General features: G+C 45.0%; 1 protein-coding gene across 1 annotated transcript in view; it reads left to right on the top strand.

Annotated features, from left to right (window-relative positions):
• Positions 1-26726, top strand: part of ADAMTSL3 (ADAMTS like 3) — a 339850-nt gene that overhangs the window by 126800 nt on the left and 186324 nt on the right. Inside the window, exons 5-6 of the mRNA XM_059179851.1 lie at positions 8200-8245; positions 17785-18021. Of these exons, the coding sequence (XP_059035834.1) occupies positions 8200-8245; positions 17785-18021 (283 nt within the window). The remainder of the gene's footprint in view (positions 1-8199; positions 8246-17784; positions 18022-26726) is intronic.

Raw genomic sequence — 26726 nt, 5'->3', positions numbered from 1 at the left:
CTATTGTGGACATTGCTGCTATAAACATTCGGGTGCACGTGCCCCTTTGGATCACTACGTTTGCATCTTTAGGGTAAATACCCAATAGTGCAATTGCTGGGTCATAGGGCAGTTCTATTTTCAACATTTTGAGGAACCTCCATGCTGTTTTCCAGAGTGGCTGCACCAGCTTGCATTCCCACCAACAGTGTAGGAGGGTTCCCCTTTCTCCACATCCTCGCCAGCATCTGTCATTTCCTGACTTGTTGATTTTAGCCATTCTGACTGGTGTGAGGTGATATCTCATTGTGGTTTTGATTTGTATTTCCCTGATGCTGAGTGATATGGAGCACTTTTTCATGTGTCTGTTGGCCATCTGGATGTCTTCTTTGCAGAAATGTCTGTTCATGTCCTCTGCCCATTTCTTGATTGGATTATTTGTTCTTTGGGTGTTGAGTTTGCTAAGTTCTTTATAGATTTTGGACACTAGTCCTTTATCTGATACGTCGTTTGCAAATATCTTCTCCCATTCTGTCAGTTGTCTTTTGATTTTGTTAACTGTTTCCTTTGCTGTGCAAAAGCTTTTGATCTTGATGAAATCCCAATAGTTCATTTTTGCCCTTGTTTCCCTTGCCTTTGGCGTTGTTCCTAGGAAGATGTTGCTGCGGCTGAGGTCGAAGAGGTTGCTGCCTGTGTTCTCCTCAAGGATTTTGATGGATTCCTTTTGCACATTGAGGTCTTTCATCCATTTTGAGTCTATTTTCGTGTGTGGTGTAAGGAAATGGTCCAGTTTCATTTTTCTGCATGTGGCTGTCCAATTTTCCCAACACCATTTATTGAAGAGGCTGTCTTTTTTCCATTGGACATTCTTTCCTGCTTTGTCGAAGATTAGTTGACCATAGAGTTGATTTAATTTTTTTTAGTTTTTGATGTAGTGTTCCATGATTCATTGTTGTATATATAACACCCAGTGCTCCATGCAATCCATGCTCTCCTCAGTACCCAACAGCAGGATAATCCCTCCTCCTATCCCCTCCCCTCTAAAACCCTGTTTGTTTCCCAGAGTCCAGGAGTCCATAGTCTCTCATGGTTCTTCTCCTGCCCTGATTTCTCCCTCTTTATTTTTCCCTTCTTTCTCCTAATGTCCTCCATGCTACTTCTTACGTTCCACAAATAAATGAAACCATATGACAATTTACTTTCTCTGCTTGACTTATTTCACTCAGCATAATCTCCTCCAATCCCATACATGTTGATGCAAAAGTTGGGTATTCATCCTTTCTGATGGCTGCGTAATATTCCATTGAGTATATAGACCACATCTTCTGTATCCCTTGGACTGTTGAAGGGTATCATGGCTCCTTCCACAGTTTGGCAATTGTGGACATTGCTGCTGTGAACATTGGGGTGCATGTGGCCCTTCTTGTTACTACATATGTATCTTTGGGGTAAATGCCCAGTAGTGCAATTGCTAGGTCATAGGGTAGCTCTACTTTTAACTTTTTGAGGAACCTCCATACTGTTTCCAGAGTGGCTGCACCAACTTGCATTCCCACCAACAGCCTAAGAGGATTCCCCTTTCTCCACAACCTCTCCAATACTCGTTATTTCTTGACTTGTCTATTTTGACCATTCTAACTTGTGTAAGGTGGTATCTCAATGTGGTTTTGATTTGAATCTCCCTGATGGCTAATGATGATGAACATTTTCTCATGTGTCTGTTAGCCATTTGTGTTCTTCTTTGGAGAAGTGTCTGTTCATGTCTTCTGCCCATTTTTAACCTCTTTGTTTTTTGGCTGTTGAGTTTGAGAAGTTCTTTATGGATCTTGGATATCAGCCCTTTAACTGTAGTGTCATTTGCAAATATCTTCTCCCATTCCATGAGTTGCCTCTTTGTTCTGTTGACTATTTCCTTTATTATGCAGAAGGCTTTTATCTCGATGAAGTCCCAAAAGTTCATTTTCGCTTTTGTTTTCCTTGCCTTTGGAGACATGTCTGTAATGATTCCTTTCTTTCTTTCTTCCTTCCTTCCTTCCTTCCTTTCTCTCTCTCTCTCTCTCTCTCTCTCTCTCTCTTTCTTTGACACAGAGAAAGACACTGAGGGTGGGAACACAAGCGGAGGGAGTGGGAGAGGGAGAAGCAGGCTTCTTGCCGAACAGGGAGCCCGATGTAGGGAGGGCTGGATTCTAGTACCGCAGGATCATGATCTGAGCCAAAAGCAGTTGCTTAACGACTAAGCCACTCAGGTGCCCCAGGACTGATGCATTCCTTAAAAATAATTCCAAAGAAAACTTTAAGAAACAATGAGGCTTACTAGTGGGTATATGAGTTTGTGTCATTCTTACTTTTTTTGTGTGGACTTAAAACATTTCATAATAAAATACTTGTAAGAACACAAAAACAATTCAGTTATACATATTGCGTCTCTATTTCAAGTGTTCATTCCTGAAGCAGTACTTGCTTAATTCGTTTCAGTTTTTTAGGACGTTAGTGTTTTTTTAGCCTATTTATGAACAAATCTTAACTTGTCTTCTGAAATTTGTTCTTAGGCCTGAGAGTCTCCAAATTTGTTTACTCCCTGAGCTCATCTAATTTGAAAAATATATCAGGCGAGGAAAGATCCTAATCAAGTATTTTAAAAAATTGAATGCGAGAATAGTATGCCCTGTGGTATGTATAGTCAGATAAAGGTATGGTGATATATATCATATGTCCTGTCACCAGCTTGGATCCTGGCATGGGGCCAGGCCTGTGGCACACCCCCCCCCCCCATTCCCTCCACATCTGTCATGAGAAACAGGGGCAGTAACATCATGTCTCTGCCTAAAAATTGAATTATAGCAATTCAGAAGAAGGGCGACAGATGAATTAATGGTTCAACACGTCCCTGCTTCCCCCTTTTGGGCAGCCTCAAACTTTCATCATTCCCGACCCCTTCCCACATTAAAAATGTTTACTGTCACTTTGAAAGTACCCTGAGGTTCTTAAGAAGTAGGTTTACTTCCCTTGGAAAGCTTATCAGGTCTCTTTATCCTAGGAGAGCCTTGGAGACTTATTAAATCTTCATAAATAGGGAGCTCTGTGGTCCATTTTTCTTGGAGGAGGAAGACAGAGGTGGATACATATAAAATCAAATAAAGCACCATCTCAAAGCTTTTGAAAGCATTTCGGTGCCATCTCTTTTTTATCAAGGTGCTTATTTAAATTCCCGATTTAGGGAAGGAAGTGAATGCAGCTATTTTGTTCATTGATTTCTTTGTGGATAATGTTATTTCAGGATTTGATTATATTTAAATTCACGGTCAGTGTTTTTGCATTGCCGACCGTCACTCAGCCAGAGGTCTTTCTTGCAGAAGTTTGTAACTCGATATGCTAGTCAACTGCCAACCATGGGAAACAGGTTTAAGTTAACTACTAGTTAAAAAATTAATATATTTTTATTCTTCAAAACTCATGCTTCACTGTCTTTAAGACTCGAGTATTTGAGTCACTATATCATCAAATGAGTGTAATAAATTATACTGCTATAAACTCCAGGGAAATTTTATTAATGTTTTTAATATATCCTCATGTGAAATCAACATATGTTTTTTATATATTCATAAATTTATGGCTTCAAAAATCTCCAATTTCAGGGTGTTACGAATGTTGTAATGGGTAGAAAATACATAATCGTGAAATGATGTTCTTGAATTTTCATTTACTCCTGATAACCATGAGCTCTTGCATATAATAATTAGAATGAAATTAAAAACTTGGAAGCAGTCTTTCTGCAGCTTGGTTGCTTGGGGCCAAAGGAATTATTTCCAGAATAAGCTGGCAGGTTCCTGCTTGGGGAATTAGGACTCCAGTGTCCTTAACTTTAAAATAACTTGAATTTCATTTCATGCCTGTTTCACAAAGTGGTCATTCATTTTCACACTGAAGTATCACCAGGACATACCACATCCATAGAGATCAGTCAGTGAGTTCACTGTGTTCGCTTGATGTGAAGGACAACGTTAAAAATGTTGGCCAGATAGTTGGGTTAAAAAAAACCAAAATCTTACTACTGGTTGGTACGGGGAATTGAGAGGTGGTCTTCCCTCATATTTATAACCACATTCTGGTACTTAGTAGTTTCACCATAAGAAGTTCTTGGAGAAGGGATGAAGGAATGAATCCAGAATGGTACTCTGTATTTGAGAGTTCATGAAGTAAAATACTCTCTTTCCATGTCACTTTGCTGCCCTTGTAGTGGGATTGGTCGTGGCGATAGCCTCATGTCTTAGGTTTACATTTTTGGTCTCGTCGGTTAAGACGCAGGTTCGTGCCTCCTGGGTCCCAGGCTTACAATCAGGGCACAGCAGATGGCAATGGGGTGTAGACTGTGACCGTCTGGTCTATACAACAGACCTGAGACACAACCAGAAGCTGTTTTCAAGGATACATTTTTTTCCTTTTAGTTTTAAATTTCTTTTTACAAAAGTAGTTTTTCTTTTCTTTCTTTCTTTCTTTTTTTTTTTTTTTAAAGATTTTATTTATTTATTTGACAGAGAGAGTTCACAGTAGACAGAGAGGCAGGCAGAGAGAGAAGCAGGCTCCCTGCTGAGCAGAGATCCCGACGCGGGACTCGATCCCAGGATCCTGAGATCATGACCTGAGCCGAAGGCAGCGGCCCAACCCACTGAGCCACCCAGGCGCCCCTCTTTCTTTCTTTTTTAAAGATTTTATTTATTTATTTGAGAGAGAGACAGGTAGTGACAAGATAGCAAGAGAGAACACAAGCAGGGTGGAGAGGGAGAATCAGGCTCCCACTGAGCAGGGAGCCCGATGTGGGACTCGATCCCAGGACCCTGGGATCATGACTTGAGCTGAAGGCAGATGCTTCACTGACCAAGCCACCAGGCATCCCTACAACGGTAGTTTTGCTTCTCATTTTAAAAACCGCTGAAGTTAAACAAATGGTACCAATGCCTCTGAAATCATTTTTTCTGAAGTTCCAGAATGTTTTTAAAGAGAATATCATTCTTTATAGGTTTTGACTGTTTTGTTTTTCTGTATATCAGTATTTCAATTCAAATACTCTCTTAACTTGTTTCTTTGCAGTTTGCCTGGTCTCTGGACAGTAAAATTAAAAGCCTTTTAGGGTTCTAAGTCAGTGTGGTACAAAAGGTTTTGGTTATCACTTCCCTAATCTATTAGCTGCTTTTCTCAGTTGGGGCCTTTCCAAAATAAACAGAGTACTTTAAATCCCCGTCCACCACTTTTTTCTGTAATTTATTTTCTTCTCCCCTCACCCCCTGCACATAAAAGCACAATGAAATAAGTCATGTAAGTGCATGACCTTGTCCACTGGCTTAGCTCTTGTCTCCCAGGAGAATGGCGTCACTTCCCGTTGACCAAGAGAGAGACTTCTCCACCCTATAATCCGGTTTTCCCGCCAGCCTCCCAGTTTGGTCCTTCTTGAATGTTTCAAGTTTCATGTAGTCTCATCGAAAGTTTAATAAACTTGAGGGTCATGTATGACAAGACACAAAACAGAGGAAATAGGCAATGTTACAAGATGCGGAGACTGGTCAACCTATTATAACATAGCATCTGGGAAGACGTCCTAAAGCCGAACTTGTAAGAATTGTACTAAGCAAGGGCAACTGATTGTATACGTGGTCTGCCTTTGAGTTCAGAACTTTAACTGTCATTTAGATAATGCTTTCTGAGGCAGCCATAATGCTGTGATTTCCACCCCCACTCCCAAAGTTCTTCCCATGTGTTGTCTCCGTAATCCCAATAGGGATCCGTGCTACACGTGGAACAGACAGGAAGGGATGGTATGAGATGAACGTGGGTAGTTTGAGAAGGATTGCAAAGAAAGAAAAAGTGGAAAGCAGGATCAGAAAGGGTCAAACATAAAATACAAAATAACCATGCCAGTAAAAGAAAATTACTCACGTGGAGGATGGATTCGTCAAAACTTGTAAAATTGTACACCCCCCCAAAAGGTGAATTCTACCATATGTAAATGTAAGAAGCATGGGGGGAAAAGAGGCAGCATAAATGACCACACATTGTCTGTACAGCAATGTGGATGTACTTAATGCTGGACTGTGTATCCAAAAACGGTTACGTTGGTAAATTTATGGTATGTGTGTTTCACCACAATTAAGAACATTTAAATTCAGGTCTACAAAAAATGCAGTGTCTGTATAATGGACTATTACATAGTCACTGAAATATTTCTCCGAAGAATTAGTAATGAAATGAGGGTCTGCTTGTTATATGAGATGAAAACTAATCCAAGGCTGAATTGTACTAGGATTTCACATCCGTAAGTCACTCAGAAACACGGGGTGATTAAATGCCAAAGTAGGGAGAAGGAAGGTCTTGGTGATGGGATTTAGAAAGATTGATTATTCTCCTTTACACTTCTTGGCGTATTATTAGTTTTCACGTACTCTTTTTGTAATCAATAAGAATGAAATCGTCAGCAGGTATGTGCGATGATGGTATATTACTGAAACGGATTATCAATGTCATAGAGGCTCCTATTTAAACCGTAGCAGCCAAAAATCAGATCCATCCAGATCCACTTTCTTTTTTTTTTAAGAGAGGGAGGAGCAGAGGGAAGGGAAAGAGAAGATCTCAGTGAGTGAGCCCAGTGCAGGGCTCCATATCAGGACCCTGAGATCATGACCTGAGCTCCCAAATCAGGAGTCAGATGCTTAACTGACTGAGCCACCCGGGTGCCCCCACTCAGACCCAGTTCTTAAAAATGTATTTTCTTGCAGTGTCTGGGTGGCTTAGTTGGTTAAGCACCTGCTTTCTGCTCAGGTCATGATCCTGGAGTCCCTGGATCGAGCCCCGCATCGGACTCCCTGCTCAGTGGGGAGTCTGCTTCTCCCTCTTCCTCTGCCCCTTCCCTCCTGCTTATGATCTCTCACTCTCTCTCAAATAAATAAAATCTTTTAAAAATTTTTTCTATTCTTCTAAGACTAAATATTTTAAAACATTGAAATAGTATCAACCAACTTTTAAAGCCAGATGTTGAGTGAAGCCTGTGTTTAGCTTTCTTTGCTGGGAATCTACCATTGAACTGACCAGGTAAATCAAAGGTTTAAAAAAAAAAAAAAAAAAAAGAATGTATAACAGAGAAGTTGGGAAGTACCGTTAGCAGACCAGCTAGCTGTAAGGAGTTAATACAAACTACAGAGCAGCAAGCCCTGGTTGAGGAAAGCACCTGCGGGTTGGAACCCTGAGCATCCTAAGGAAGACAGGGCCGGGAGAACGAGTTGGCAAGGTTCCCGAGCCACTGGCTGGAGGGGAGGATAGAGCTCGTGGGGGTCATTTGGGGGGGTTCTCAAGCCTACAGATGACTTCGGACCCTATAGCACCAGCATCCCAGGGAAATCACCTGGACACGATTTTGCAGCTTCCGTTCCGTAAGGCCAGTAGTTGGAAGAAAATGTGGAAGCGTTGCCTCTAGCCAGAGTCTCACGGAGTCCATCGTATCGATTACAGACAGAGGTCACGGAGAGCCCAGCCAGCTTAGGGTCCTTCAGGGAGCGGGGGGACACCGTGCACGAATGCATGCACCCGGAGCTTCCTCTTCCTATTCACAGAAAAAAAAACCCCACAAGTAGGCACACACGTTACACATTAATGTCAGGGGTTCCGTGGCTGCCAGGGTGCAAACTGCACGTAAGTAGTAGCATTCCATTGATGCAGCTGAAGAATTCACTCTCTGTTCAAAGGGACACTTTCATGAGACCTTCCGCCCTTCTGATTCTTTGAAAGTTATTTCTTAGAATTTAAACTTGGAATCTCTGAGGTAACCCAGACTGATGTAAGTTTCGCGAGTATCACCTTGTGTTGCACGTTTTCTTTCCTTCCTTCCTCCTTCCCCTCACTCCCACACTCCCTCGTTTTCTTTCTTTTCCTCCCCCTGCTCCTCCTCCCCCTCCCCCTGCTCCTCCCCCCCCTCCCCCGGCTCCTCCCCCCCTCCCCCTGCTCCTCCTCCCCCTCCCCCGGCTCCTCCCGCCCTCCCCCTGCTCCTCCCCCCCTCCCCCGGCTCCTCCCCCCTCCCCCTGCTCCTCCCCCCCTCCCCCTGCTCCTCCCCCCCTCCCCCTGCTCCTCCTCCCCCTCCCCCGGCTCCTCCCGCCCTCCCTCTGTCCTCTTTCTTTTGAGCTGCTTGCCGCTTCTATGAAATCATTTCTTTTTCCCTCTTTTTTTTTTCCCCTCTAGGAACTGCGAAGGACAGAATATTCGATACAAGACATGCAGCAACCATGTAAGTCCTGTAAGAAGAACAGCTAGACCGGTAAAACTCACGGGTTCTTTTGGAAGATTATGTGTGCTGTAAAGCTAATGACCCCTTGGTACCCTTTGGGGAAACGGGAAACATTTTTTAATTGACAACAGATTTTGTGTATCTCATACCTTCCATGTGTACTACCTTTTGGGGCCTTTTTATATTTATAAACTGATTTGGTAAGTATTTAGTAGTTTCTGAATTCGTGGAAACAATACGTGATACCTGTAAATACCTTCAGAGTTCAAGTGCGTTATGTACAGGGTGCCCCCCCCCCACCCTCACACTGTCTGAGATTGAGGCAGACAAGGTGTGGCGATTTCTCTTTTGCAAATGAGGGCCTGGGGTAAAATTCCTTTCCCATGGCCACAGTGGGAGAGCACAGACTTGAACAGGTCTATGGTGTTCTTCCCGCTCCAAACCACCTGCCCTGTCCACTGTTCGAGGTGTTTAAGAGCACTCTATCGGTGGTTCAAGAACATCCTACGTCAGGACACGGTTTTGTCCTGCAGACCTAGATGTGTCCTGGGAGGCAGCCCTGCCAGCCCGGGGCAGTAGTGAGAGGCGCTGGGAGCGAGACCTTCTGACCACAGGGCGCAGCCATGCCGCCAGTCTGTTCTCATCAGAGATAAAGCAGACGCAGTTGTCTCTCTCAACAGGCTTCAAACTCAGGTGGCAGGTGTGGGTTCCTGTTTACTGGGCATTCAGACTGCTCCACCACTCGGCTCCTGGCCAGACAGACCGGTGTCCATCATGTCCCTGGAGGAATCTGGGGCCACAAAGCAAATAGATTGCACATGTCCTGTGACCGGGGGGGAGGGGCTAGGACTCGGGGGACGCACATGGGCGGGATGTGTAATTAAATGAGCTGAGGTCCAGCTGGGAGGTGCGGGAGGGAGGCAGAGAGGTCGACTTGGACCTTTAGCACAAACCCAGTCTGGCTTTGTTTTCTCCCGCAAGCACGAGCTTCGGCACAGAGGGCTTTATCCCGGAGACATTTCTATGCACTGCCTTTTGCGGGGCTGTGTATTTTTGTTTGTTTGTCTTTGCTGTTGTTTGTTTTGAGGGCTTTTTTTCTTGTTACAAAAGGGCCACTTTAACAAGTGACCACAATTTCCTTGCAGCCATTCGACGATAAATTATACCCAGTAGCCCACCCTGCCATGTTCTGAAACTGTCGGGGGGAATTCGTGTTAAATGCCCAGATCAAGGTGTTGCCCTTTGAGATTTCAGTCTTGGGTTTCTGTGTGTGTGTGTGTGTGTGTGTGTGTGAGTGACAGAGAGAGAGAGAGAGAGAGAGAGAAAGAGAGAGAGATTCTGCTCTCGTTAATTCTGAAAAGACACCTTTCTTCAGCACAAGGGGGTCTAGGAGCGTTGGGTCACACAGTGTAGACATACAATATAATCTACTAAAACCAGTGCATAGTGGGTGCAATGGTTAGGATTTAGGTGAGCTTGAGGGAAGATCCCAGGCCCCTGAGGCCCCGTGGTCTTGGCAGGACCTGTGGTCTCTGCGCGAGGGCCCCTCTGGGAGGACCCTGCGGAAGCCTTGACCACTTGTAGGCTGCGGAGGGTTGGAGGGTTAGAAAGTGGTGACCAGTGGGCAGGACCGGCATGTGAATGTTGCCCTTTTTGGTTTTCTGAGTTGGGGTCTGTCGAGAGATTTCATAAGAACGCGGCATTAGTCGCCGTGCTTGTCTTTGCTAACTCAGAGATTGAACAGAATTCCTGTTAGGGAAAGAAGTGGGGGGTGGTGGCAGGCCTTTCGGGGCGGAAGTGTTTAGGACACCGTCCACCTCCGTGTGCCAGGCTCTGGCTCTGCAGCCTCAGGTGTCCCGCGGATCAGAGGTGGCCCCGTGTAGTCTCCACGACAGGGCCGGTAGTCTCCCCAGGAGAGACGACACACTGTGTTCCTGGGAATAGACAATAGAAACATGGCCAGGATGTCAGGCACCGTGAGTGGACGTAACCACAGGAACTCAGGGTTCAAAGACAGTCACATCCTTTCTTGAATTGCTTCCTGCTTTATTAATTGAGGTTTAGAATCACCCCCTTTGAGATCTCCCCCTTCCCGCTACCCAGGGTGGTGCCGAGAGCAGGAGGGGGGGACCCGTCTGCCACCTACCTCCAGTGGGGAGAGAAGTGAGGTCCCGTCACGGCACGCCTGCTGTTGCTTCTCACGGCCATGCAGTGTCCCCGCTGCAGACAGGCCACACTCCATTGACAGACAGGGACTTCCCTTTTCCCTGGAAATGGGGCCCATCACCCCCTCTTCTGAAGGAAGCTGCCTTGAGTGAGTCCAAGACGAGGTGCTCTTACGAGGGAGATTTGCCTTGGGATTCAGAGACGCTGACGCCCGTATTTCCAGCGGCATGAGAGCCCCCGTCCGGGGGCCGCAAGATCCCCCTGTTCTCACCTGAGGGATCTCACCGTCCCAGTCTTGGTGATCAGGGAAGCCTGCCCCGGGGAGGAACACAGGTCCCTGCCAGGGGACCCCAGAGACCCTCCGTCCCTCCCATCCCAGAGGTCGCCCGTCCTTTCTCTTCCTCCACATGATCGTCTGAAGGCTCAGGCTCTCTGCCTCGAAAGCACAGAGCTTGCCATCGGGGCAGGCCGGCTTTCCAACTCTTAACAAAAATCATCAACAACAACAACCACAATAATAATACTAACAGACCCCCCCTGCATTCTGAATGCTACTTCCTGTGGCACTTCCTGAACGCTAGGCATTGTTCTAAGTGCCTATCCATGAATCCACTGACTTAATCCCCATAATATCTCTACAAAGTAGATGTTATTTTGATTTCCACTTTTAAAAAAACATTTATTTGAAAGGGGGAGAGGCGGAGAGAGAGGGAGAGAGAGAGAGAATGAATCTCAAGCAGACTCCCCTGAGTGCAGAACCCTGTGTGGGGCTCCATCCCACAACCCTGAGATCATCCCCTGAGCCAAACATCAAGAGTCAGATTCTCCACCGACCGAGCCACCCGGACGGCCCTTGCTTCCACTCTCACACAGGAGGAAATGTAGGAAACGTGTTCGGGGGCACAGAGCTGAGCTAGACCCCGGCAGTCGCGCTGCAGGCTCTGGAGTGCACGCTTCTAGCCACTGTGCGATGCCAGACTGCCTCTTGGAAAGGAGCCTGCGAGGTTTGGAGCCTTGTCAGATGACCGGTGACAGTGAATACGACTGCTCCTCCTGCCTCAGGAGCCCATGACTCCCAGGGGGAGTTGCAGGAACATCCCCCCTTCCGAGACCGTCATAGAACCACCGACCCCAGGAGCTGTAGGATAGACTTTCTGACTGGCCACAGTGGGCCAGGGCCAGGGGTCAGGGAGAGGAGAGGCGGCAGAGGGGAAGTTCAGGGAGAGCAAGTTCCCCATGGCCATGGGCCTTCCGTGCTCCAGCCCCAGGGAGGGGGGTGTCGCTGCTGCAGGCGAGGCTCGGGCTTGACCCGACAGCAGCATTTCTGATGTCTGCCCAGGAAGAGTGAGCTCCGAGCACTCAAGGCAGGATCGAATGTCCTCCTGTGAGAAAGTGCGGATGTGATGGGGAGTGACATTCCGAGGGCAGAGAGGAAGAAATCCTACTCCCCGGGTGGAATGAGAGGCACTGCTGGGGAGTGAGCGCCACACGCCCCCCCCCCGCCCCGCTACAGCGGGCCTCCCTGGGGTCATTCTGTTGGGGGAAAATGGGGCTTTGGGCTGGAACATTCCGTAACCCCCGGTAGCTGCCACCTTCAGAGAGAACCCTCCGGTCAGCACCCTGCAAAGACCCCGAAGGCCAGGCCCAGGCCCCTGAGGCCTCAGTGAAGACTTTCCCTTACCGGGCGTCTCCCAGAGCAAGTGGAGACTTTCCAAGGGAAGGCACGCCTGTCAGCAAGGAGTTCTAGTACTTGAAACCACTGACCTCTCCTTTTTGTATCCGGGTTTACGGGATCAAAGGCAGGGCTGGAAGAGAGCAGAAGGAAAACGCCTTTAAAAACAAGCATATCATGATTTGGTCCGAGGGTTTTGCAGCATGGACACGTGTTTATGTGAGCATGGAGGGAACAGTGGTTGATTCTGCACGGTGGGGTCCCCGGCGGCTTTCCAGAGAAGATGGATGACATTTGATGGGACCCTTGAAAGACTCTCCATGCCATGGGTCCTGTGGACGGCTGAGCTCTGGCAGTTTCCTCGTAGAGGTGTTCTTTATTTTGCACTGTCGCTGCTCCTACTCCGGTCCAGCCTGCCGTCACACAGGTCCTTTTAAAGTGCCACGCTTGCAGTCCCCTCCGTGGTTCCTGCCTTGCCTCCAAGGACCTCCAGAATCTGCTTAGACTTTCTTGTGTTCAGCTCACAAACGTCCACCCTTGCTGGTCACGCCCGGTCCCTGTCCCTCACTGCTACGGACTTCATTTCTGCTGTGCCCCTGTTGCTTGTATAGGAAAGATTCCTAGAGTTGTCCTAAAAAACATCCTATCATCCTAAATCTCCTCTGAAACATCACTTTTCCGTGATGCACCATTTGCTGTCTTCTTATCATGGCCACTTATAATTCATTTCCATGCTAGAAATTTGGCTTCGGTGATATTAGCGGATGCCAAGTTGTAGTACACCTTGGACGTGAAGAGAAAATAAAAATTTTAAATTTGCTTACAGTAGGAATCCCATTCCTTCTAAGTCCCTACTCACTGGTTATCTAGGAAAAATGACCGAAATATGTAAACCATATTAAAGCTTGGTTCAGTCCCTTTATATAAATCATCCCTTAGCTGAGGGTCTATCCCTTTTTGCATAAAAATGTTCCATTGATGAGGTGATCTCCCTGTCCCTGCCTTTCTCGCTCAGTTGTCCATGCGGATGACGTGTGTATCCTCGGCTTGAGGAGGGAGAAGAGATCTCTGTCTCCGGCACGGTCCTCCACGGGTACTAGTTGTGTTCTCCTCCTCCTCCTCCTCTTCTATGTTTTCCAGGCTGGCTGCCCTCTCCTGACTGAGTCAAGTCTTTCTGATCTGGGATCTCTTCTTTCCTGATCAACTCCACTTCTTCAGTTTTTTAAAATATATTTTTACTTATTCCGCTTAGACCCAGAGAGCATGCCGGAGGGGGAGGTACCGAGACAGGGAGAGAGAATCCCAAGCAGACGTCCCGCGGAGCATGGAGCCCGATGCCAGGCTCGATCCCAGGACCCTAAGATCATGACCTGCGTTTAAATCAAGAGTCAGATGCTTAACTGACTGAGCCGTCCAGGCGTCCTGCCACTTAATCAATTTTTAATTTAACACTTGGGGCAATTTCATTTCCTTCACTGCAAAGCCTTCCTTGTGCGTCCATCAACACAAACAGTAACCCAGTGGGTCCCTGTAGGTCATGCGGCAGACGCAGCATCTCCGATGAGACAACAGGCTCTCCACGCGATATCAGGGGATTAGATCTTTCTTTTCTGTTCTCCACAGACTGTCACCTAGGCGATGCCCCTAAAATATATTTAACCAGTGGGTTGTCTTAACTGATATGAGGAAATGCTTCTCAGGGAAAGGGAAGCAGAAGAACGTTTGGTATTCGAGCTTCCTAAATGTCAACTAAACTATTTAAGACACAGGAATCCCTAGATTGTCTTGAGCCAGCACAGGGGACCCAGCAGAAGCCGACTAGACAGGCTTCGTGTTGACACTGGAAGAATGCCAAGTGAATGCAAGTGTTTAATGCAAGCCCTCCATGTCTTCCAAGATTACTAGAAAGCGGTGTCATATCACGGAGCACTTGTCAGTCTGGTAATCAGTCTTGGCTCTGTCCTAGTCTCGCCGGGTGTCTTTGGCTAGTGACTGAAGACTTTGAGGATCCCAGTTTCCTCTGTTTATAAAATGAGGGTAATGATCCTGCTGACCCTACCTACCTCAAAGGGAATGTCAGTGCGACCCCTTGTAAACTGGAAAGCACTGTCCAGATACAAGGGTGTCTTCATTGGGATCGTCATTTCCCGGGACAGAAGCCCACTCAAAGTAACTCAAGAAAAATGGGATTCGCAGATGGATGTGTGGCTATTTAATAGAATTTGGGCATCAGCACACCTTGAGGGCCCGGACCCAGGAATCAGAAAGTGAGGGGCCCACGTTACGTAATTGAATTGAAAGACATGGTTTCTCATCTTTCCTTCTTCCTTGTCTAATTCATTCTTCTTTGCTGTGAGAGCTGGCTGACTTTGCCTCAACAGGAAAGCGATGGTTAGCTCTGTCTCAGACTGATGGGAGTCCCCAGCTCTTCTGCTGCAGTTCCAAGTTCCTGGGAAAGATTGTCCTGGCACGGACCAGGTGTTTGCCTCTCTGATGATCAGCTGTGGCCAATGAGGCTGGGTCCCGTGTCCAAATCAGGCCCCACTTTGGGCAAGAACTAAGTGTAGACTGGCATCCTCCGCTGTCTGTTAATTAAGCCTTGTTAATTTTGTGATATTTCTTTGGTTTATGGAGTTTAAGACAGCCAGGGGTCAGACAGCAAGCAATTTCAGTCCCTAAAGCATGCCTTGCCACATCAGTGAGCCTAGGATAAGGGAAGGTTTTCAGTCTGCTCTCTTCCATTCTTTGGCTTGCGTCTCAAAGAGTCAGATACAGAGAAAACTGGCCACAGTTAAGGGAAGAGGAGGCCATACAGTTTTATCAACTGATGATCTTCCGTGGGGCCAGATGGGAAACAGTCCTCGTTTCAAGAGAGAAAGGTCGACCAGTTTTAGTCTTTGCATCAACTCTTTCTTCCATAGGTGTGACCTGGGTTAAGATTTAATGTTTCTGAAACAAGAAAAATGTGGAAGCAATACAGGATTTTGGAACGATTCACTGCAAAATAGTACAACTAATCCCAGGGGGATGTTTATTTCTTATATTTTATGTCTTCCCTACCTACTTCCAAAAAGGATTTGAGGCAGATTATAAAGGCCAGAAGCAGGAACACAGCAAGATACAAAAGTTAAGTAGTAAAAAGGGGAGAAATGAAAGAAATTGAATTTTAAGATTCTGGCCGATAATTTATTAATAATTTTTTGTAGGGAAGGGGCGCCTGGGTGGCTCAGTTGGTTAAGCTGCTGCCTTCAGCTTAGGTCATGATCCCAGGGTCTTGGGATTGAGCTCTCTGCTCAGCGGGGAGCCTGTTTCTCCCTCTCCCTCTGCCTCCCTCTCTGCCTACTTGTGTTTTGTCAAATAAATAAAATCTTTAAAAAAATAATTTTTTGTAGAAAAAAAAATGTTAAGTGTCTACCTTGCACCACGTGTCAAAATAAATTCCCAGTGTAACCAAGTGTTAAACATAATTGCTAAACCAGAAAGAAACTAGAAAAACATTCCAGTATTTATCTGTTAGGGTAGAAAAAGCATTTCTAAACTTATTAAAGACAGAAGAAGCCTTAAAAGGAAATATTAACAGAGGGGACTACCTGGAAATATAAAGTTTCTTGACTTTGCAAAGTTCCCAAACCAAAATCAACTGGGGAAAATATTTCCAGTACAGATGACAAAGGGTTGATAACCTCATTAGGAAGGTTGATCCTCTTATCCGTTAAAAATAGTAAAAAGTCAAACATTCCAATAGATAAATGAAGGACAGAAAACAGGAAATGTTTGAAGAGTTAATACAAAAAAGCAAATATACGTGAAAGCAATCAAACCTAGGATATGAAAGGAAATGTAAATTAAGACAATGAAATTCTATTTAACATGATTAGAAAACTGTTAGCAAATTATAGCACCCAAGCTGAGAAGAGAGATTGGGGAAAAAAAGGGAACTTAGGGAGCCTGGTGATAACAAGGATGGAAATTTCTGGAGGGTAATTGGGCAATGTTTGGAAAAGCTCATCAAACACACCCTTTTTCTCAGAAATTTTATTTCCAGAAATTTGTTTTTGGGAAATCATCAAGGATTTGTGTAAGACTTTAGGTACAAGGATCTTTGTCCTTTATTCTTTTATTTTTTTAATTTTTTAAAAGGTTTTATTTATTTGACAGGCAGAGATCACAAGCAGGCAGAGAGGCAGGCTGAAAGAGGAGGAAGCAGGCTCACTGCTGAGCAGAGAGCCTGATGCAGGACTTGATCCCAGGACCCCGGGACCATGACCTGAGCCGAAGGCGGAGGCTTTAACCCACTGAGCCACCCAGACACTCCTATTCTTCTTCTTCTTCTTTTTTTAAATAGAAACTATTTCCCAAAGGTTTTATAACAACCATTGATTATTTTTATTTATTTATTTAGATTTTATTTGTTTATTTATTAATTTATTTATTTTCAGCGTAACAGTATTCATTGTTTTTTCACCACATCCAGTGCTCCATGCAATCCGTGCCCTCCATAATACCCACCACCTGGTACCCCAACCTCCCACCCTCCGCCACTTCAAACGCCTCAGATTGTTTTTCAGAGTCCATAGTCTCTCATGGTTCACCTCCCCTTCCAATTTCCCCCACCTCTCTTCTCCTCTCCATCTCCCCATGTCCATCATGCTATTTGTTATGCTCCACAAATAAGTGAAACCATATGATAATTGACTCTCCCTGCTTGACTGATTTCACTCAGCATAATCTCTTCCAGTCCCGTCCATGTTGCTACAAAAGTTGGGTATTCGTCCTTTCTGATGGAGATATAATACTCCGTAGTGTATATGGACCACATCTTCCTTATCCATTCGTCCGCTGAAGGGCATCTTGGTTCTTTCCACAGTTTGGTGACCGTGGTCATTGCTGCTATAAACATTGGGGTACAGATGGTCCTTCTTTTCACGACATCTGTATCTTTGGGATAAATACCTTATAATAAGAAAAGCAACACAAAATAATTTGTTGCCTTTCCATATCTGTTTCCTTTCATTGGGAAGTTTGTATAGGATTAACGAATTCCCATCAATTAGGCAGTTTGTACCCAACTCTGAAGAGTAAAGTAACATTGGTCCGCCAGCATCTGGCTTGGTGGGGGGGATTGGTAATTAAATAAAAAGGTTTCTGAGTCATCAAAACTTGCACCCACACTTTTTACTGTTAATATGAGAGCTCCCTAGAGCTTTTACTTAGAATTTCCTTGCTGTTGTTATAGACAGAATTTGAAAGAGCCCCGTTTTCTCTTTCCGTCCTCCAGTGGGTTGAAGGCAGGCCCTTGGTTCCAGTGGAGAGGACGGGGTGGGGGAGGGGGGCCCACCGGGAGGGAAGAAGGGCACATGAATTAACCAACACAAAAACAGAAACAAAGAAACAAACACAAGTTCTCGCAAAGCTTGGCAGTTTGGTGCCAAAGCAGGGACAATCAACCCTTCCCACTGAAACCATTCTTGAAGGCACGGATGATAATTAACATTCCCCATAAAGACCTGGAGTCCCCTAGAAAAATTCAAAGCCAAACGGTCAAAAGAGAGCTTTTATGTAAGGTGAAGAAATGAGGTGACTCCCAGGGGAGAAGCCGGTGGCGGGGTCTTGTCTCGTGAGACTCTTGGGAAGTTGTTCTGCCCTGCGGTGGCCGATCTGCCTGAGTGATGCATGTGTGGCCCTTCTCCTCTGCTCGCAGGACTGCCCTCCGGATGCCGAGGACTTCCGAGCCCAGCAGTGCTCTGCCTACAACGACGTCCAGTATCAGGGTCGTTACTACGAATGGCTTCCCCGGTACAACGATCCGGCTGCCCCCTGCGCCCTCAAGTGTCATGCGCGGGGACAGAGCCTGGTGGTGGAGCTGGCTCCCAAGGTCCTGGATGGGACTCGCTGCAGCTCCGACTCCCTGGACATGTGCATCAGCGGCATCTGTCAGGTGAGCCACACCTGCTTCCCTACCCTGGGGTCCCGCAGCGCCACGGCCACTCCCCCTACCGAGCCTGACTCTCTTCTTTCATTCATGCAGATGAAACGTTGCTTCTGATACTTTTCATGTAAAAAAAAAAAATACAGCAGAGAGCATTATGTTTTATTTATTTAAAAAAGCATAAACTTTGTCCAGGTAGACTCAGAAGACGGCAGTAGATGACCTCGTATGGTTCCTCTAGGTCAGTGGTGCTCCAGCTTGAAACGGCATCAGAATCGCCCAGAGAACTTGTTAAAACACAGGGTGCGGGGGGCCCCCCCACCCCCCAGAATCTCTGACCCAGTGGGTCTGGGCTGGAGCCCCATAATTTGCATTTCTGACAAGTTCAAGAGAGATGCTGAGGCGGCTGCCCCAGGGACCCCAGTAAGAGAACCACAACTTGGGAAGGGTAATGTGGATGGGTTTGGGGAGCCTTTTAACCACTCACTCTTTTATTTATTTATTTATTTTTAAAGATTTTATTTATTTATTTGACAGAGAGAGATCACAAGTAGACAGAGAGGCAGGCAGAGAGAGAGAGAGAGAGAGAGAGAGAGAAGCAGGCTCCCTGCTGAGCAGAGAGCCCGACGCGGGACTCGATCCCAGGACCTTGAGATCATGACCTGAGCCAAAGGCAGCGGCTTAATCCACTGAGCCACCCAGGCGCCCCCACTAACTCTTTTATTAAAATTAATTTGTTGATTTGGGTCTTTGGGAGCAATGACTGACTTACTCAAAAAATGAGCGTGAGTGCATCCCGGTAGATTTTTGGGAGCGGAGTTCGCAACGCTGTGAAGCAGGTCAGGGAGACGCAGAACCCCACCCCCGTCCCCAGCTCGCAGTGGCTGTGAGGATCCAGGGCCCCGGGCCGGGTTGCTGAGACCGGATGGGGACGGCAGGGAAACGAGGAAACTCTACCCCGTTCCCTTAATCTCTGGAGGCATATTTTAAAAGAATTGTGTCTAGGATCCCACACCCTATTACGCTCCTAAGAAAAACAGTGTGAATAAGGACAACACCCAACCGCCGACCAAGTGTCGGCCACTACCAGCCCTCTCGGGGGGCACACGGTCAAAGACGAGCCATGACCTTGCTCTTCCAAGTCGCCTCTCCTGCCTCCATCCGCTCATCTAGAAAGTGGCCTCCCGTCGCTCACCGCACGATTTTGGAGTCTTTCCTGAGTCCCCTCTGTCAGCACACACATCTAATCCCTTGTCGTTCTGTGTTCAAAGTCTTTTTATTTATTTATTTATTTATTTATTTATTTATTTATTTAACATCCGCCATTCCTTTCTGTCTGCATGACTTCTTTTTTGGTCTACGCCTCCAGCGACTCTGACCTAAATCGCTTGCTAGCCTCCTCCCCTGGGCTCTCACCTCCCCCCATTGCCCCGCACGGGTCCATTCTCCACACGGCACCTGAAGCGATTGCTTCAAAACCCAAGACAGTTTCATGGTAAGAGTTGGTCTCTCCCCGACTGAAATCCCTCGATGACTGATCGCGGCCTTGACGGTGAAATCCGCGGTCCTCGTTTGGCTTTTCAGGTTCTTCCTGGACACCCATGCTTTTTAAAAAGTAGACTTAATTTTCTAGATTCACAGCGAAATTGAATAGAAGGTACAGAGAATCCCATCTGTCCCCTGGCCCTTCACACGCATTACCCTGCCTGCTAGGAAATCCCGCATCAGAGTGGTCCGTCTGTTTTGATCAATGAGCCTACGTTGGTTGACACATCATTACCACCCAAGGTCTGTGCTGACTCCTGGTGATACGCGAATGTTTGTTGACTGCTTCTACCAGGGGGGTGTCTTACAAAGCAGTTCCACTGCCCTGAAAGCCCTCTGTGTTCTGCCTGTTCATCCTCAGCTCCCCTGCTAACCCTTGGCAAGCACCGATCTTTCTATTGTCTCCATAGTTTTGCCTTTTCCAGAATGTCATAGAGTTGGAATCACAGAGCGTGTATGCTTCTCAGATTGACTTCTTTTACTTAGTAGTGTGCGTTTTAGTATCCTCCGTGTCTTTCATAACCTGGCAGCTCATTTCTTTTGATCACTGACTAACACCCCATTGTCTGGATGAACCACATTTTACTTTCCTACTGAAGGACATCTTGGTTGCTCCCACGTTTTGGCAACTAGGATAAAGCTGCTTTAAACATCCATGTGCAGATTTTTGTACGGACACAAATTTTTGACACATTTGGGAAAACACCAAGGAGTTTAATTGTTGGCTCACGGTAGGGGTATGTTTAGTTTTGTAAGAAAGTGCCAAACTGTCTAGCAAAGTGACCATTTTGCACTCCCACCAGCAATGAATGAGGCTTTGTCTTGTTCCACATCCTCGCCAGCATGCGGTGGGGACCTTCCTCCAGATTTGGGCCGGTCTAGTAAGTGTGTAGTGTCATTTCATCATTGCTTTGGTTTGTAACTCCCTTAATGAAATACGGGGTTTAATATCTTTTCTTCCGCTTATTTGCCATCTATATATCCTCTTTGATGAGATAACTGTTAAGCTCTTTTACCCATTTTTAAAAAAAGATTTCATTTATTTATTTGACAGACAGAGATCACAAGTAGGCAGAGAGGCAGGCAGAGAGAGAGGAGGAAGCAGGCTCCCCGCTGAGCAGAGAGCCCGATGCGGGGCTCAATCCCAGGACCCCGGGATCATGACCTGAGCCAAGGCTGAAGCTTTAACCCACTGAGCCACGCAGGTTCCACTCTTTTACCCATTTTTAAACTGAGTTGTTATTTTCTGTCATGAGAGATATTGGTATATTTTGGGTAACAGTCTTTTGCAAATATTTTCCTCCCAGTGTAACTCATCTTCCCATGTTCTTGACTGTGTCTTTTATAAAGCAAAAGTTTTTAATTTTCAATGAAGTCCAGCTTAACAATTATTTCTTTTTTAGGCATTGTGCCTTTGGCATTGTATCTAAAAAGTCATCGTCACGCCCAGGTCAACTAGATTTTTCTCCTATTTTATCTTCTAGGAGTTTTATACTTTTGTGTTTTATATCTAGGTGTGAGATTCGTTCTGAATTAATGTTTGTGAAGGATTTAAGTCTGTGTCTAGATACTTTTTCTTTTGCTTGTGGATGTGCAGTTATTCTAGTCCTTTTGTTGGAAAGATGATCTCTTCTCTGTTGTATTGCCTTTTTTCCTTGGTCAAAGATCAGGTGATGGTATTCATGCATTTCCATGCTCTCTGTTATTTTCCATTGATTTGTTTGTCTCCTCTTTGGCCAGTACAACACTGCTGTGATCACTTTAACCTTATAGTAAGTCTTACAGGTGGGTAGTGTTAGTTTTCTGACACTGTTCTTCTCCTTCAGTATTGCGTTGACTATTCTGGTCTTTTCCCTCTCTCTCTATAAACTTTTTTTTCCTTTTTAAGAAATTTTTTTTCAGTGTTCCAGAATGCATTGTTTATGCACCACACCCAGTGCTCCATGCAATCCATGCCCTCCACAATACCCACCACCAGGCTCACCCATTCCCCTACCCCCACCCCTCCAAAACCCTCAGATTGTTTCTCAGAGTCCACAGTCTCTGATGGCTCGTCTCCCCCATCTGATTTCCCCAACTCCCTTCTCCTCTCCATCTCCCCATGTCCTCTGTGTTATTCCTTATGCTCCACAAGTAAGTGAAACCGTATGATAATTGACTCTCTCTGCTTGACTGATTTCACTCAGCATAATCTCTTCCAGTCCCGACCATGTTGATACAAAAGTTGGGTATTCATCCTTTCTGATGGAGGTATAATATTCCATTGTGTATATGGACCACATCTTCCTTATCCATTCGCCGCTGAAGGGCATCTTGATTCTTTCCACAGTCTGGCGACTGTGGCCACTGCTGCTGTGAACATTCTCTATAAACTTTTGAGTCAGTCTGTCATTATCCACAGAAAAACTTCTTGGAATCAAGTTGAGAAGAGCTAACGCCTGACAACACTGAGTCTTCCTGTCCACAAACAAGGACTATCCATTCATTTAGTTCTTTTTAAATTACTTTCATCAGAGTTTTGTTATTTTCCTCTTATAATTCTTGTACAAAATTTTTGTTAGGTAGTACATTTAATTTTCATGAGAAATTGGTCTGTAGGTTTCTTGTAACATCTTTATCTGGTTTTGGCATTCGGGGAAATGCTATTCTCACAGAATGAGTTAAGAAGTATTCTCTCCTGTTTTTCTGAAAGAGATTGTAGAGAATTGGTATAATTTCCTAAATGCTTGGTAGAATTCGCCAATGAATGCATCTGTGCCTCGTGCTATCTGTTTTGGAAGGTTATTAATTATTGGTTAAATTTCTTTAATAGGTAGAGACCCATTCAGATTGATTTTTCTTCTGTGAGTTTTGGCAGATTGTGTCTTTCGAGGAATTGGTTCATTTCATCTAGGTTATCAAATTTGAAGGCACAGAATTTTTTTTTTTTTTAGATTTTATTTATTTATTTGACAGAGAGAGATCACAAGTAGGCAAGGCAGAGAAGGGGGTGGGAAGCAGGCTCCCTGCTGAGCAGAGAGCCCAATGCGGGGCTCGATCCCAGGACCCTGAGATCATGACCTGAGCCGAAGGCAGAGGCTTTAACCCACTGAGCCACCCAGGTGCCCCGGCACAGAATTTTTTGTAATATTTCTTTGTTATCTTTTCAATATCCATGGGATCTTTAGTGCAGGTCCCCTCTTTCATTTCTGATATTAGTAATTAGTATCTTCTCTTTTTCCTTAGTTAGCCTGTTAGAGACTTGGGATTTGAGTGATCTTTTAAAAAAACAGCTTTTGGTTTCATTGATTTTCTTTATTTATTTCCTGTTTTCAATTTCACTGATGTCTGCTCTAGTTTTCTTTTTTTTCTTTTTATTATTATTTTGTATTTAATTTGTTCTTTTTCTGATTTCCTAAGGTGGATGCTTACATGATTGATTCTGAATGTTTCTTCTTTTCTTACATATGCATTCCATGCAGTAAATTTCCCTATAAGCACAGCTTTTACTTCATCCCACATATTTTGATAAATAGTATTTTCATTTTCCTCAAAATATCTTAAAATTTCTCTTGAGATCTCATCTTTGACTCTGTGTTATTTAGAAGTATGTTCTTTAGGGGCACCTGGGTGGCTCAGTCAGTTCAGCACCTGCCTTCGGCTCAGGTCATGATCCCTGTGTCAGCCTCCCTGCTCAGTGGGGACCCTGCTGTGCTCCCCTATGCATGCCCTCTCTGTCTGTCTGTCTCTCTCTCTCAAATAAATAAGTAAATAAATAAAATCTTAGGAAAAGAAATATGTTGTTTAATATCCGAGTATTTTGGAATTTTCCAGCTATATTTCTGATACCGATTCCAAGTCCAATGTGGTCAGAGGGAAGATGTTGTATGATTCCATTTTTTAAAAAAGATCTGTTAAGGTGCGTTTTGTGTCCCAGGATGTGGTCTTTCTTGGTGAATGTCCCGTGTGAGCTTGAGAGGGAAGTTCATCCTGCAGTTCTTAGAGGAGGCAGTCAAGAAGATAGCAATTATATCCATTTTTTTTGATGATGCTGTTGAGTTCAGCCATGTTTTCACTGATTTCTCCTTGTCGCATATGTCCACTTCTGATAGGTGGGTGCTGAATTCTCCCTACTCTAGTAGTGGATTTGTCTGTTTTTCCTTGCAGTTCCATCAGTTTTTGTCCCATGCGTTTTGACATTCTCATTTGGCACATACGCATTAAGGATTATATGTCTTCTTGAAATATTGTTCCCGCTATCATTCTGTAAATGCCCCTCTTAAACCTGATAAATTCCTTCCTCAGAAGTATGCTCTGTCTAAAATCAATACACCTACTCCTGCTTTATTTTGATTAATGTTAGCATGCCATATCTTTTGCCATCCTTTTACTTTTAATCTGTTTATGTCTTTATATTTAGAAGGGGATTCCGGTAGATAGTGGTAACTGGATCTTGGTTTTTGATCCACTCTGACAATCTTCATCTTTTAATTGGTACATTTAGGCCAGTGATGTTTAAAGCGATTATTGATATAGTTGGATTAATATTTGCTGTATTTGTTACTATTTTTTATTTGCTACACTTGTTCTACATTCCTATTTTTTGTTCTCTGTTCTGTATTTTTGCAGTTTTTATTGAGTATTTTATATGAATGCATTTTCTTTCCTTTTTTTTTTTTTTTTTTTTTTTTGCCTTTTTTAGTAGTGGCCCTACAGCTTGTAGCATATATTTATAACTATCCAAATTTACTTTCAAATAACACTGCACTGCTTCATGGCTACAGTGAAAATACTGCAGCAAAGTAATAGCAACAATAGAATCCTGATTACCCCCCTACGTCCTTTTTTTTTTTTTTAAAGATTTTTATTTATTTATTTGACAGAGATTGATCACAAGTAGACAGAGAGGCAGGCAGAGAGAGAGAGGAAGGGAAGCAGGCTCCCCTCCGAGCAGAGAGCCCGATGTGGGACTCAATCCCAGGACCCTGAGATCATGACTCGAGCCAAAGGCATCGGCCTAACCCACTGAGCCACCCAGGCGCCCCCCCCACGTCCTTTGTATCAATTCTGTCATTCATCCCACTTACGCATAAGCATATGTAAGCCCGTAGCTATGCAAATATACATGTGTAAGGATACACAATCAAACACATTGTTGCTATTATCATTTTGATAAACTGTAATCATCAAGATCTATTAAGAATAAGAAAAAATAATGCCTTTATTTTACCTTCCTTTATTCACTCTCGATTGCACTTCCTTTCTTTATCTAGATCCACATTTCTGACCCATATCACTTCCTACTCTGAAGAACTAGGTCCGTAGGCAGAAAAATTCCCTCAACTTTTGTTTGCCTGAGAACGTCTTGATTTCTCTCTCACTTTTGAAGGATAGTCTCGTAGGGCACAGAATTCTAGGTTGATGGTTTTTCTTCTCTCAGCACTTAAAATACTTTACTCCACCTTCTTCTTGCTCGCATGTTTTCTTGGGAGAAGTCCGATGTAATGCTTGTCTTTGCTGCTCTATAGATAAGGTGTTTTATTCCTCTGGCTTCTTTCCAGATTTGGTGTTTATCTTCGATTTTTTGCAGTTTGAACGTGAGAGCTAACATGTAGTCTTTTTGGCATTTATCTTTCTCGGTGTTCTTTGAGCCTCCTGGCCCTATAGTTCTGTGTCTGACATTAATTGGGGGGAAATTCTCAGTCATTATCACTTGAAATGCTTCTTTGCTTCTTTATCTCTCTCTTCTCCTCCTGATGTTCCCACTTCACTCAGGCCACACTCACTGTAGCTATCCCACAGTCCTTGGATATTCTGTTTTTGTTTTTTTTTAATTTTTTATTTTTTCAGTCTTTTTTTTCTTTTTTCTTTGGGAATCTCCTATTGACCTCTCCTCAAAGATTCCACTCTTCCCCCCTTTGTGCTGTTTCTCCAATTCTGCAAAGTGCCAGAGAACTCTTACATCTACGGTCCCCACTGCCTTCGACCTACGCTCTTGGCTACTCTTGCTATCTATAGCCGCTTTAACCTCGTTGGTTAAAGCCAATATATGTCACTGAAGACTGAATAAGAAAAGCAGGTTTCCAATGACAGAAATGGAAATGGCCCCACCGTTTGAGGAGCAAGTGTTGGAAGGGGTGCCCTTGATGGGGCAGAACTTCTGGATAATAGTGAAGTGAGAAAAAACAAGTGAAGGGTCGGGGAGTGTTTAAGAAGGAGAGTCAGCAGTGTCTGATATTTCAGAGGAGTCAAGAGGATACGAAGGGAAATGTGTTTGCTTTATTTGGGCCACACCAATCCCGTTGGCGATCTCAGCTCGAGCAGTCTCTGTGACGTGGTTGGAGTGGACGCCGGGGGCAGGATGTACTCATTTTCTGTGGTCTGCATTCATACCATCTCTCAGCCTTGGGCTTTTCAAGTAGACAAAAAAGGAGGAATTATTCCCCTCCGTCCTTTCGCGAACACCATTCCGTGAGTCCAGCTAGTCACTGTCCCCCAGGAGGCCCGCATCCAGCACAGGCTCCCTTTCCCTGGTCCCTCCTTGTGTTTGCTGACCACAGCTCCCTCTTCATGACGTCCGAGGCCGCGTTGGCTCCAGTAGTTTCCAAGGCTTGATGGGGCTTGCAGGAAAAATGTGGTTTCCAGTACTGAATTAGTTCATTCTGAAAGTGCACTTCCTCTTCTGTTTTTGTGATGCTGATGGGTCGGCTGATTCTTTGGGCAGTGACAGGAGAGAGCTTGGCTGCTGAAAGCTGAGCGCTGATTTATCATGCGTGTTTATCGAGTTTCCTGACAGCGGAGTCGATGAAGAAGCCACGTTGTAGTTACTGATAGCAATTGACATCCGCTGGGTGTCTAGTAAGTACCAGGCGTCATCTAAAGCTCTTGGCTGTGTGAGCTCCTCCCACGTGTGACGTAGGTATGGTCATCGTTCCCACTTGGAAACGAGCTTTGAAGAGGCTAAGGAATTTTCCGGGTTTGAAAAACCAGATTCTGAAACCACTGCGCTGTGCTGATGACACGTGTATTCTCTGTGGCCGGAGATGTGGCTGGAGTTTGTAACAGGTCGTGAGATGCGGTTCTGGGAAGGGACGGCTGGGATGCTAGGTGGGTCCTGCACCACTGCACCGTCAGGCTTACACAGATGCTCGGAGACAGGGTCCTCGGGCATGGTCATGCTGAGCAGGAGG

This window comes from Mustela lutreola, chromosome 7 (assembly GCF_030435805.1).
Source record: "Mustela lutreola isolate mMusLut2 chromosome 7, mMusLut2.pri, whole genome shotgun sequence".
Lineage (NCBI taxonomy): Eukaryota > Metazoa > Chordata > Mammalia > Carnivora > Mustelidae > Mustela > Mustela lutreola.
Note: the sequence above shows the minus strand (reverse complement) of the source record. Positions and strands in the feature narration are given on the sequence as shown.